General features: G+C 41.8%; 1 protein-coding gene across 1 annotated transcript in view; it reads right to left on the minus strand.

Moving 5' to 3' along the window:
- Window positions 1-13,906, minus strand: part of LOC126106507 (actin-histidine N-methyltransferase) — a 469,720-nt gene that overhangs the window by 425,071 nt on the left and 30,743 nt on the right. Inside the window, exon 4 of the mRNA XM_049912826.1 lies at window positions 12,281-12,472. Within this exon, the coding sequence (XP_049768783.1) occupies window positions 12,281-12,472 (192 nt within the window). The remainder of the gene's footprint in view (window positions 1-12,280; window positions 12,473-13,906) is intronic.

Consider the following 13,906-nt stretch of genomic DNA (forward strand, 5'->3'; position numbering starts at 1 on the left):
GAGTTTCATGAATGATGTGAGCAGATATATATTTGTGCATTTCTTAAAAAATAAGAACGAAGTATTTGAAGAATTCAATAAATGTAAGACTCAAACAGAAAAATAAACCATTAACAACTCTAAAAGAATCCACACTGACAATGGTTGAGTTCTGTGAATCTGAAGGTATTCAGCATGAAGTAACTATGACATATAAAACTAAAAACTAAACTACTCCCGAAAAGGCCATGAAGGCCCAACGGTACCGACCGGCCGCCGTGTCATCCTCAGTCCATAGGCGTCACTGGATGCGGACACTGCAGAAAAATGGTATAGCTGAACCCCTCAATAGAACATTAATGGACATGGTAAGACTGCTGTTGCTAGGATGCTATTTACCAAACAGTTCTTGGGCTCAGCTGATACACACTGCACCACAAATAAAAAATCTTGTTACAAATAACCGCGACAAAGGAAGTGCCATGTGGATTTCTGACACTTAGAAAGCCTTGTGTATGTCATTTTCATATGATTGGATGCAAAGTCTGCTTTCACACACACACGCACACACACACACACACACACACACACACACACACACACACACACACACACACAAATGAAGAAAACGTTCTAAATTATCAGGGAAAAGGCACTCTTATTAGATACTCTCTGTAGGGCCATGGATAAAGGATCCACATGCCAGAAAAGATATAGGTCTTGGAATATTGGTACTGTATATTTGAAAAAAACTGAATGTCATATGCTCAGCTGAACTGTACAATGGAGAACCATTTCCATTTCTATATTATGAAGATGAAATCCAAAGTGGATGAGAAGCTCCAACCACTGAAGAGGAATTTTATGGTCTCTCAGATGAGGAGGAAAACCTAAAAGAAATGCCTTTATTACTGGATGGTAATAAGGAACTCGTGGAAAATGCTGAAACTCCACAAAAACCTTGTAGGCCAAGAAAGGATACAGCAAAAGTAAAAATGGGTTTCAGCAAATGTTATCCAATGACACCTTGTTCCAAAGAGAAGCCTTATCCTGGAGCCTACGGGCACTTAACACCGAGTTTATCGATGTGGCTTATACTGAAGCAATACACACAAAATTTGTGTGAAGAAGAACAATGATGAACCATTACTTTATCTGGAAATAGTTAATTATGATGGGACAGGTGAATGGACAGTTGTGATGCATTATTGTATCACACATAATTTACTGGTCACAACTGAGTAAAAATTAAGACACCTGTCATGACTAAAGCACGAGCCACAGAAATGGGTCAGATTGGAGCTGACAAGATGCTGTTATATCAGGGGCTGCCTGCTGATATAACACTGACATCCAGCAACTATCAAATAACTGACGCAGCAAACAGGCAGCGTCACTACAGCATTGCTGGCCTGACAGCTTCATATCCAGGCCATTGTTTTGTTGTGAATTATTTGGTAGAAGTCAATAATGTAGCAAAACAAGGAGAGGCCAAGTACATATAAACACTCATCATTTTTTTCCCAAGGTATTGCTGTCTGCCAGTCACTAGCCCTGAAAGGGAGACCTACAACAGTCTACGAGTCTATATGCATCAACCAGTCACCACCTCCCAACTGTCACTGCTAACAGCGGCCCTGCTGCTTGTGCCAAGTCCAAGCTGCAGTATCAAGTATTCTCCAACTGGCATGCCAACTGGGGGCCTACTTCAGCTGCTGCTGGCCTCTTACCCTGGGAGTCTATTGTTCAAGACTGGGGCCACACTCCCATTCAGCCAAATTCGTCCGTGCAAGCAAACTTCTTGCTACCTGCCTCTGCTCACGTGGGCACACACCGATGCTGCTGTGAGCCACCCCACTCACACTGGTCGACAGTGCCCCACACACATTTGTGTGGCCAACCTTGGCTGCCGGGAGCCTCCAGTACGCACTGTGAGCCACTGCCGGCTGCTGCAGTCAGTGTCTTCGCAGAATCACTGCCGCTGCTTCCCACTGGCTGCCGAATACAGCAAGCTGTCATGTCACCACTGATGACAGAGCTTCTTGCAGGCTGTACACAGTTTACATGCTGGGAATGGAGACTTCTCACAATATTATCACAGTAGTTGTAGTTTGTGAACTATAAATTAATGTTTCGGCATTGCTGTTTCTATGACAACACACTGCGCAACTGTCTGGCATCCACTCACTGCTCCACGGCACCCGACCATGATAGAGGTCACACCCACGATTCTGTATTATGAAGAAATTAACTCCTTGAACATCTGTGATGATTGGGAATTGGTCGAGCTACCATCTGGTGCAATTCCGGTATACAACAGAAAAGACGACAATTGGTGAGAGAGAGAGATTTTTAAAGGACATTCCGAGTATAAGGTGTGGATTATACCAAGATTTATGCTCTTATTTTAAATTTTGAAACAATTTGTCTGCTGATAGCAGCCAGTGTTGAGAAAAATTGGCATACTGATTAGTATGATATGAAGAGTTCATATCTGCATAGCAGAGGGGTCCAGAAAAATGAAGACCTCTTTGATAGTCAATATTAATGGAACAAAATGACATACTGTTACAATTCTTGCATGGGAGAAGGTTATTTTATTTGTTCGAAGTGACCCCATTGGCAGCCAAAACTACATTGTTGCCACTGAACTGTTGACTGAACTACGGCTGTTAGTGTTGCTTGTGTGATAGCCAAACATTACATCTTGATGGTTTCTCATAGCTTGTTTACTGTAGCCGGCTTCTGTTGATAGACTTCATTTTTCAAGGTCCCCCATATGTAGAAGTCAAGAGGTGAAAGGTCTGGAGGCCGTGATGGGTACTCAACAGCTGCTCTTCAACCTGTCAATCATATAGGTAGATTTTCATCCAAATAGGTTCTGATATACTTGTGTTAGTGAGGCTTGTTGTAGGTAAATCTTTCATTTCCAAACACCTCTCTGATGGCATGCAAAATCGATGTTGGTAGCATATGAAGATATTTCTCGCCAGTTATGGTACCTTCAAAGAAGAATGGGTCAGTCAAACTAAACAATGTCAGACTCCACCACACATTAACATGTGACAGATTAATATGTTTGTCCACATGAACATGGCGGTTTTCAGGAGTCCAGTACACACAGTTGTGGCAGCCTTTAGAAATATTCAGAATTTAACATAGTCAGACCACATAATCATGCATCCTGCATGCATCATGCATCCTGAAGCATGCTTTCAAATCACTTGCAGTACTCCACCCTTCCATCCATGTTATCCTTGTTCATAGCATGCAGTGATCTTGGAATGTACTTTCCACTTTGCTTCCTTCAGAATTCATTGTATGCTTGATTGGCTTACCCCACTTTCATGTGCACCCTGCTTCGCAGGTTTCTAAGGTGACCTAGCAAAATGTTGCAACACACCTGCACTGGAAGCTGGACTTTTTGATGTTTCTGGTAAGCCAGACTTTTCCTCATGCATATCCTGAACAGTGCAGTCGGCTTCAAATTTATCCCAAATAAAATAAATTCGTTTGTGTTGTTGGCCGAGTTCAATACACAATCTATGCCATTGGTGTTGTACCTCCATCATGTTTTCATACTTCCATCACCAATTCAATAGGGCCTTGCACTGCACAAATGACAATCTTACCTCATCCACTGCTGCACTGTCATCTGTTGGAAAACAAGCGCCAAGATCTGTTGAGAAAACAATGGACTATGCTACTGCACAAAATTGCAACAATATGTTATTTTGTTCCAAACACATTAACTATCAAAAAGTGTGTACATTCTTCTGGACCTCTCTGTATGTGCTCTAGCCAGAAGGCTTCATCAAGAAGGGCAAAGTAAGTTAGTTTGCAAGTTAAAAAATCAATATAGGGACTGAAACAAAGCAGTAGAAGCTTGACTTATTCAAAATGACATAGATCCCTGTAGGTTAGGTTACGTTAGGTTAGGTATACGAATTAAGTCATATGCTGTTAGTATACATGAATAACATGCCAACATTTCCACAGAATGAAGAAATGCAGCAAAAAATGAAAACTCTTCTATAGAATTGCTTTTAACTCTTAACACATGGGAATGGTGTCACACGATAGAAACAAAATTTGAAAACAGTGAAGATAGAACAATGAGTCTCAAAGAGAGTATATTAATCAACTACTTCAAAGTTTTGGACTTCAATATACTAAGAGACCCAAAAGCACAAATGAAATGAAACTAAATTTTCGCGATGAGAAGTGTGCCAGCGAAGCTAGAAACCTTCCATATTGTGAGCTTAATGGTACACTCCTTTACATTTCACAGAGGACTCTGCCACACATCACTTTCTCGCTGACAAAGATGTCACAATATTGTTCAAAGTTTAACAAGAATCTAATCACTGGAGTGCAGCAGGAGGGGTACTAAGATAATGAAGGAAACAGCTCATCACATGGCTTAGCCAAAGCCTAGGGGATGTTTCCAGAATGGTAGAGGACTTGCCCGCGAAAGGCAAAGGTCCCGAGTTCGAGTCTCGGTCCGGCACACAGTTTTAATCTGCCAGGAAGTTTCATATCAGCGCACACTCTGCTGCAGAGTGAAAATCTCATTCTGGCTCATCAAAAATTCAATTACTATTGCACTTGTCAAATGCTTCCTTCATTTGCTGTAACTGACTGGGCTACTTGAATACATGATCACTAAAGCATTAATGAATATGTTACAATACCGACAGTATCTCCAGTGTAATGGAGGAGTATCGAACAAACTACAATTGGATTTAGCACAATGGAGGCCGAACATGTCACTGGAAAACTGCACGAAGCAGGTGGTATGTATGAGAGAGATACTGAAGAGTCTTGACCTGAAATAAATGACTGGAAAGTTAACACCTGTGAGGTGCAATAGTCAAGCAGCAATTTACACTCTGAGAATCATATGCATAAATCAAGAACACAACTTACTGCTATGAAACACCATTTCATCTGGGTGAAGTAATGGATGGAATGACTGACATTTTACACACTTTGATGGATTAGAAAAATCAAGCAGTCCTGTTAACAATGTCACTGAATCAGAATATTGGTGGCAGGTCAGGAAATGTCACATTCCAACTATTTATTTCATTGGCGTATTCATTTAGATATAATTTTGCAGTTTGGAGGGCTCATGAACAACACTGACCACTCCTATAATGTATCATTACTGGTGACGAGAAATGGTGCCTACACTATCATAAGGAAAAGAAAGGAACGGTCAAACCCAAAAAAATCAGCAACTCTCAGTACAATTTTCGATGAAGACCTTGTTGGCTGAAAGCTCACTTTCTGACCGTCTTTACATTACAATCCTGGATTTTCCATTGTTTGATTTTTTATAAAATAAACTCAGACTTCTCTATTTTTATTTTTTTTAAAAAAAGAAGAGACTGTTTTTATTTAATTCCTTACACAGTTCTCTATTTTTCTACATAGTTTGACATTTGTTGTAACGTTCTACAAGCTTTTGTATCCCTAAGTCATAGATGTCTGCCACCTGTGAGGAGAACTAGTCTTCAAGTACAACTTCCACCTTATCATCTGTTGCAAAGCACTTACCACCGATAAACTCCTTCAGTTAACGCGAACAAGTGGAAATCACTTGGCAACTGTCTTCATGAATCCTTTCATCCACAGCGTTGACCAAATCTTCTGCGATCAGTAATGGTCGGCCTGATCGCGGTCCATCAGGAACATTTTCTTGTCTGTCCATGAAAGCTCTCTCTCACTTATGCACTTTTCTGTCACTTGGTGCATTTGGACCATACATTCAACTTATCTGTTAATGAATTTCTACTGATGCAACATTCCTTGCTGTCAAAAACTAATCACTGACCATATCCCATAGTCAGCAGGCTGATCAATTGTTTTAAACATTTGGAACTGAAACTGTAAACAGCACACTGTGACATAAGCAACACAAATGGCCTTGTTTGATGAGCAACGCACGCCAGGAGTTGGTGTCCACACGCTTTCCAATTTTCGAGTGACATTCGATTGGCTACAGACCTTACTATCCAAATAACCCTCCTGCCTACTGCCCAAGCAACCCTCATACTTACTACTCAAATAAGCCTCACACTACAGGTAATCAATTACATAGATTAGCACATTTTAAGAAAAGACATTATAAGTTTATACACTGTACTGAAATCAAGAATTTGTATGGCGCAATGTTGCTTGTCTTTATAATTCGATAATGGGTCAGCATCCTGCTGCATCAGTGACACTTGAGTTTACTTACTTTTGTAGTTCAAAAGGTAGCAGTTCAGTCACACTGAAATCAACCTGCAAGTGACTCATTGTCACCACATTGTCTCTCTGAAAATATGTCATGCTGCTTCATTGGGACAAACCCAACCAGCCTTTACTTAAACGATGTATGACAATAGAGAGGTATATTAAAAGAATGAATCTGTGACACTTGAGTCTATTTATTGTTATAGCTACAAAGTAAAGTTGCATGATGTGTTGACTCATTTGTAGTGCATCTTAGGTGTAATTTTATCATGCCTTAACAGAAACCACCAAAAATAGGTCGTATTATCCTACCTACTGACAAACACTGTTGTTTTGAACTGCAAGGATTACCTGGCAGAACCACTCCACTACCTGTCAGATTCGTTCACCTAAAAATCCTGCCACAGTGGCCTCACTCCAGAGATCCTGCAGGACTTCCTGTCTCTCCTCGAATCCTTTAACCCATCCCTGCCCCCCCCCCCCCTCTCTCTCTCTCTCTCTCTCTCTCTCTCTCTCTCTCTCTCTCTCTCTCTCTCTCTCCCCCCCCCAAACAACCACCACTCCCTGCACTCCCACTTTCTACATGCTTCCAAAAATCCACAAACCAAACCACCCAGGATGCCCCATTGTGGCCATTTACTGTGCTCACACTGTAAGGATCTCTGCCTTCAGTTTATTATCAACAATCAACCTTCCTATATAAAAGATACCAACCATTTCCTCCACAGTCTCTCCACAGTTCCTGTTCGTTTACCACATGGTGCCCTGCTCGTCACTATCAATGCCACCTCCCTTCACATTAACATCCCTAATATCCATGGTCAGCAGTTATTGAAGTCTACATTTCGCAACACCCAACGGATTCCAAACTACACTCCTTTCTGGTCCCCATGGCCAACTACATTCTCATGTACAATTCCTCTTATTTTGAAGAAATAACCTACACACAAATCTAGGGTATGGCAATGGGCGCCTGCTTGGCACCATCCTGTGCCAACCTGCTCATGGGCCTTCTAGAGGAATCCTTCCTAACCACCTGGAATATCTAACCCCTCATGTGGTTCAGATTCAGTGAGACATTTTCATGATCTGGGTTGAGGGTGGGGACACCCTATCCACATTCCCCCAGAACTTTAGCATCTTCTCCCCCATTTGCTTCATCTGGTTCTCCACAACCCTTGATGTTGACCTCCATCTTAAGATGGCTACTTCAACACCTATGTCCATACTAAACTGACCAACAACAAGCAATACCTCTGCTTTGACAGATACCACCCAATCCATACCAAGTCCTCCATTCCATACAGCAGAGGCACCCATGGCAGTCACATCTGTAGTGACAAGTAGTCCCTCTCAAAATAATATGCCAGGAATCTCACCGAGGCCTTCACTGGTCGTAATTACCGTCCCAACCTTATACAGTAACAAATCTCCTGTGCCTTATCTCTCCAGTCACCCATCATCTCCCAAAGTCCCCTGTCCGACCACAGAGGAGCATTTCACTTGTGACTCAGTACCATACAGGACTGGAGTCACGTAATCACATTCCTTGCCAGGATTTCGACGACCTCTCGTCCTGCCCTGAAATGAGCGATGTCTACCCACTATCCTCCCACCCCTCCCACCATGGTGTTATGCTGCTCACCAAACCTACACAATTTACTCATACACCCCTACACAACCCCTGCTGCCAATCCCCTGCCTCATAGCTCATATCCCTGTAATAGATCTAGATGCAAGACCTGTCCCATACATCGTCCCACCACCATCTACTCCAGTTTGGTCACAAGCATCACCTATCCCACCAAAGCCAGGACTACCTTTGAAACTAGTCATGTGATCTACAAGCTAAGCATTGGCCACTGTGCTTCATTCTATGTGGGCATTACAACCAACAAGCTGTCTGTCGGCGTGAATGGCCCCTGACAAACTGTGGCCAAGAAACAGCTGACCACTCAGTTATCGATCACACTGCCTAACACAACTTCCTGCATTTTAATGGCTGCTTTACAGCCTTTGCCATATGGATGTTTCCTATCAACACCAGCTTTTCTGAAGTGCACAGGTGGGAACTCTCTCTGCAATATAGTCTATGTTCCTGCAACATTCGTGGCCCTGACCTTCGTTAGTCATTGTCCTTCATTCATCTACATCCTTCACTGTTCTCACTCCTCACTCCAGCAGTACACAGCATTCCACAAGCATACCCACAGTCTTTTTACTTCTCTCCTTTCTCGCTCTACGACCCCCACTTTCTTCTCCCGGTAGCACCTAGCTACCCTACACCTTCTCTCCACCTCGTCCCTGTATGCTTCCATAAACAACACTTTACTGTCGCCTACCAGTACCCTGATCTGGCAGGCAGAGACAGTGGTCATGTGTGTGTTTCAGCTGCATTTGCACAAATTGTGTGTGTGTGTGTGTGTGTGTGTGTGTGTGTGTGTGTGTGTGTGTGTGTGTGTGTTTCTGTTTCAGTAGAATGGGCCTTCTGGTCACAAGCTTACATGTTTAGCAGTCTTTTTATTGTGCCTGTTTGTGAGTCATCATCCCTGCTGTATGGTGAGTAGCAATCTATCCTTTTCATAGTCTTGTCAGAATTGACGAGTGCAATATGACATGATCGACAGGTGAACTAGAGATACTGCGCAACACTGCTTCTGATTTTCACTGTGGTTTCAATTTTGTGTCTGATCAGACACTGGAAGGAGAGGGAGTGGGAAGAAAGTGAGGGGGAGAACACAGTTCTCATAAAACCTGTCACAGAGATCATCCGTAGTCTTCCTCCAGCTGCGAGGTTATCCTCGATCGTGGCCTCCAAAGGGTTCTGGGTCTCACTATACGACCCTTCCGCCCCCCTTTTTTGTTTGTTTTGTTTTTTGGGCTATTCTTGTAGGATTCAATCTCATTACATTTTCCTACATGACTGCCTGACATACATTTTCCTATTTTCCTACATGACTGAAGTCTGGATCGGCAGATATGGTCTAAAAAGAATGCTTTGTTACCAGCTTTCTTCATCACCTCCCCATTCCTTAACTTGTTCATCCTGGTCTCCTGGATAGTGGATATCAGTAATTTTATTTCTGATGCCTTAAGTCTTGATGCATCTCTGAGGGGGTTCATGCTTCAACACCACAGGTCAATAATTGCTATGAAGTAGCTATTGAACACCACCTATTTTGCTTTCTCTGGAATCACACTGTCCCATAAAAGGGTTCTCACTTGCTGGCAGAATTCTGAAACCCTTTGCACACTGCCAGTAACCTTCTGTCTAGTCAAATTATCCCTACAGGTATAGCAGTAAAGTTCTGGTACAGAGTAAATAGCTTACAAGTAAAGGAGACCACACACAAATGCTTTGAGTTGTCGAAATGCAGACACAAAAGAGGAAGAAGGCTTGCTGGCTTTTGGAATCAACCCTTCTCGAGCTAGAGTATGCACAGGCCACTCTCCCCCTACACACACACACACACACACACACACACACACACACACACACACACAAAAATCGATGTGGAGGTTGTACTCATAGATATGGGATTACCACACCTAAAATCTGGTGTGAACATCCTCTTCTGTTTCACCCCACAACACTACATTGTCAGCATAGGCAACGTCTCAGGTTTCTACTATCTTACATTCATTAACCGTGTTTCATCACATTTCTCTATCTCACTCTACTGCATCCCTTCTCTGAAGTCCATTGCTGCTAGTGATCTCAGAGTATACCTACTTTCCTGACATTTATTTTATTATTATACTTCTCATTAATAAATGTGATCTGCATTTTTTCTGAAACATAGTAATTTCTGAATTTTGTATTTCCTATATGTGTAACTTATTGTAATGAATGTCATCCATTGTTATATGTAAGAGGGCATGGTGGCCCTAATCTTGCCACAACATAAACATCAATAAATGGATAAAATAAATAAAATGGATATGGATAAAATAAATAAAAGCAATTACTGAAGTCATCTGCATTAACAAACTACCTGACTGCTGTAATAACCATAGTAAAGCACAAAATCCAATGAGAGCAATTCTTCAGTTAACCAAGTGGAATTTTTAATCTGAAAGAATCCTGAACGTTGATAGAAATTTAACACCAACTGCCTTAAGGCCATACTGTCTGACAGCCTGTGTTATAAGTGACAACTAAAAACCTATGTCATGCACCACTTGCTGGCCAATATGAGGCATGTGTGAATTCAGTTTCCCCTCAAAAAGCCTACACTCACTGCTTCAACCTCTATCGACACAGCAAGTACAGCAGAGAGTAATGTTAACTGTATCAAACCTATACAATCCGCCAGTTTACAACTGCATGATGAAAAGTAATGTCTCTGAATGCTATATGTGGAAACTAACATTTTTCAACAAAACAGACTTTATTAACATTCTACAATTTCATCATGCCTTTCTCAACACAGTCACCCTGATGACGAACATTTTTCCACACTAGAGACCATTTTGTTGATACTGTCACTGTAGAATGTTTGACTTCATTAATGAAGCCATGGCCTCACTTCAGCTTGCACTGCTTCACCACTATGAAAGTGAAGCCCTCAAACACATTCTTTAATTTTGGAAACACAACAAGCCCTATCACAAACAAGTTCAGCACCACAGTTTCCTTCGTTAAGAGCATGACCATCACACATTACGGATGTCGTTACTACCACCACCATACACAGTTTTCACTCTCTTGGATTTCAATTGGCACCACATTTTCTGTTGTTACAAACTCTTACAGCAAGCTGTTTCTCATGCACCAACACAGTTACGCACCAACATGTTACATGCCACAAGGGCCTATCAGGAAGTCTTGGGCCCTATTTTCTTTTTCAGCCAAATTACTGCTGTAAATGCAAAGTCAACATACCCATTCTCAGTGTTGGATTTTTCTTGGTTCATGCACGGCGCTGTTGTCAGTTGTTAAATATGGCGGTTGTGCTTCACACATCCACAGCATTAGAGCAACAAGGTGGGGGATGAAGGCCCATTGAGAACTACAGGGAAATGCAGCCCACATATGGGGAAATCAGTCTCACTTTGAGAAGTGTGAGTGGTAGTGGTGCTGTTAGTTCAACAAAGGCCATGAGGTCTTGCACGGTGAAAGTAGATCGGCGTGTGCACATCATGGCCACTTCCTGGGAGCTTGCCATATTGTATGGGAGTGCTTATGACATTGTTTGTAGTTGCTAAGGGTACTGAAAGGTTTCATATCGGTGGATGCCTCAGCTGTTGGATGACATGATGAAATACAAGCAAATGATGTCTTTCTGAATCATCTGGAATGGTACTCCAAGAAATGTGAATGTTTCCAGGACCATACTGTTAATGGAGATGAAATGTGGACACTGCATTTCACATCAGAATCCAAGCTGCAGAGCATGATGTGGAAACATCCGGGTTCACCTGTGACAAAAAAAGCTTCAGGTATTTCATGGGAGATACTGGACCTCATCCGTAGTGATTTCCTCAGTTTTGGACTGCTGAAGAAACTTACGGTAAGGCGGCAATTCACGAGTAATGATGAAGCGAAGACAGGAGTCCGACAGTGGTTCCATAGTCAGCCGGACAAATTCTATTGCAGGGGCATCTCAAATTTAGGGCTGCGAGGGACAAATGTGTGAATCTGTGTGGGGTCTATGTGGAAAAATAGTGTAAGGTATGTAGAATAGGATGTACATTTGTCATTACCTGTGTGTATCTTACTTTGGCTAGTAAAAACAGAGACAAAGAGTTTCTGATTTTCCCTCGTAAAGTTCATAGCCCTCTGCTGGCTGAGGGTTTCCACTTGCGTCCACGAATCAGGAAAGTTGACTGAGTAAAATGTACGACGCATAGTGCCTCAAGCGATATTGAGAACAGAATAAGAAATTCAGAGGCATAATGTTTCAGATGCAGAGGTAAGTTTGGAATTTCCATTTAAAGATGCTGAATTGAATATAAGCTACCTAACATACGACTTTATTAGTTATTCACACGAGAATCTTGGCAGTGACATTACAGTGGGTACAAAATATGAGTCGATCAGCAGCACGGGCCTCACCTAGAACAGGTGACCCCTTCAGCTCTTGCAGCTCCTGTGTGGTGAAGTACAACACAGTGGTGTACGCCTTGGGCAGGGCTTCTACGTACGGGCGCCAGAACGAGTCGGTGGAAAATCTCTCCACCAGTAGCAGCAGTGACAGGGCCACGTTGGGCATATGCTGTAGCATTGTGTCTTCGCGTATCAAGGGACCTGTAAGAAAGAACAATGGTGCATTTACCAACAAAAATGTGACTACTGAATATACTGGAATGTGGATGTGTCAATCATCTACAGCAATTATAAAGTCACCTCCGTTAACACATATGCAAACTGGAAAAAATACTGAAAATATAGAAGCCATCAACATCACAGGATCATTACATTTTCATTACCAAATATACTCATTAAATAAAATGACAACTTCGAATACTGTATGGTCAATGTCACGGGCCAAGTTTTTTTTTTTGTCTTTTTTTCAGTTTTGGAGAGCATCTCTAGAGTGGTAAGTTGTGACGTACGCTTGTTAATCCTCTGGCTGCTATGTTCAAGACACGGCAGCCCCGAGTCTGATGCTGCAACATCACACTACTTGTCATGTGTTGAATGCTGAATCCTTTTAACAGTCTCAGCACTTTGCAGCCCTTTTTTCTGGGCTTTGGATAAGCAGTCAGAGTCAGAAGTATTTGTCTGCACTGTTTACATTATTTACAGTATTCTGTATCAATAACACAGTCTCACGATGTGGCGCAAAAATGCGTAACAGAGAGAAATCCAGTGGCACACACTGAAATATCATCTGTTGGGTTTATAGCAAAAGATAAAGCATGTCAATCAAATGGATCTAGTGTGTCACAACAGATAAAGGTTTAACATAACAGTCAAAGGGATAAAATTCATTCCTAATTAAGCAATTTTTCTTACAGAATGTTAATATTCACAATCTTATTGAGGTAAAATTCTTTTCTACATGAGAAACAACAAACTATCTGGCAAACTCACAACTGCTTACAGTGAAAAGTGTGAGGAGTGCAGGAAACAAGTATATAGAAACCCATGTCCAGCGTAGTGATGAGACCAGCTAGAAATGTATGTGTGCTGTGTGACTCATACCCGGCATCATCACAAAAGCAAAAAGAACACATGGAATAGGCAAATGCCCAAAGTGCCTCTATGTCATGTACATTTTCAATAACAGGACATTTTGCTATAAATTACGTATCCATTCTCAAAAAGAGGCATTCTGTGACAATGCTGATGACTTTCCTCACTTCATTAAGTACTCTAACTGGTCTTCTCCAAGGAGCCATCAGTAGCCCCATTTTGAAATAAATAAACCAGACAATTAAATGGGAGGAAAACTTCTCACTATACAGGGCAACAATATAGTCCCACTATCATTTCAAAACATCATAACTTGGAAACTATCAGAGATAGCAAATCGGGGTTTATTGTAAAATGTTTGGCAGCTCTCAAAGCTTTATTTTCCTTAGTCCTCTACCGCAAATTTAATTTGGAATTCATCAAAATTGTGACAGACCAGGAGTCATCTCATACGCAGATCAAAATTTGTGATAAGGGTGCTGTGGAATTATCGATACCAGTACGGATGAACACAACCAGCAAAAACGAGCAGAATTAGGTAGT

This window comes from Schistocerca cancellata, chromosome 10 (assembly GCF_023864275.1).
Source record: "Schistocerca cancellata isolate TAMUIC-IGC-003103 chromosome 10, iqSchCanc2.1, whole genome shotgun sequence".
Taxonomy (NCBI): Eukaryota; Metazoa; Arthropoda; class Insecta; order Orthoptera; family Acrididae; genus Schistocerca; species Schistocerca cancellata.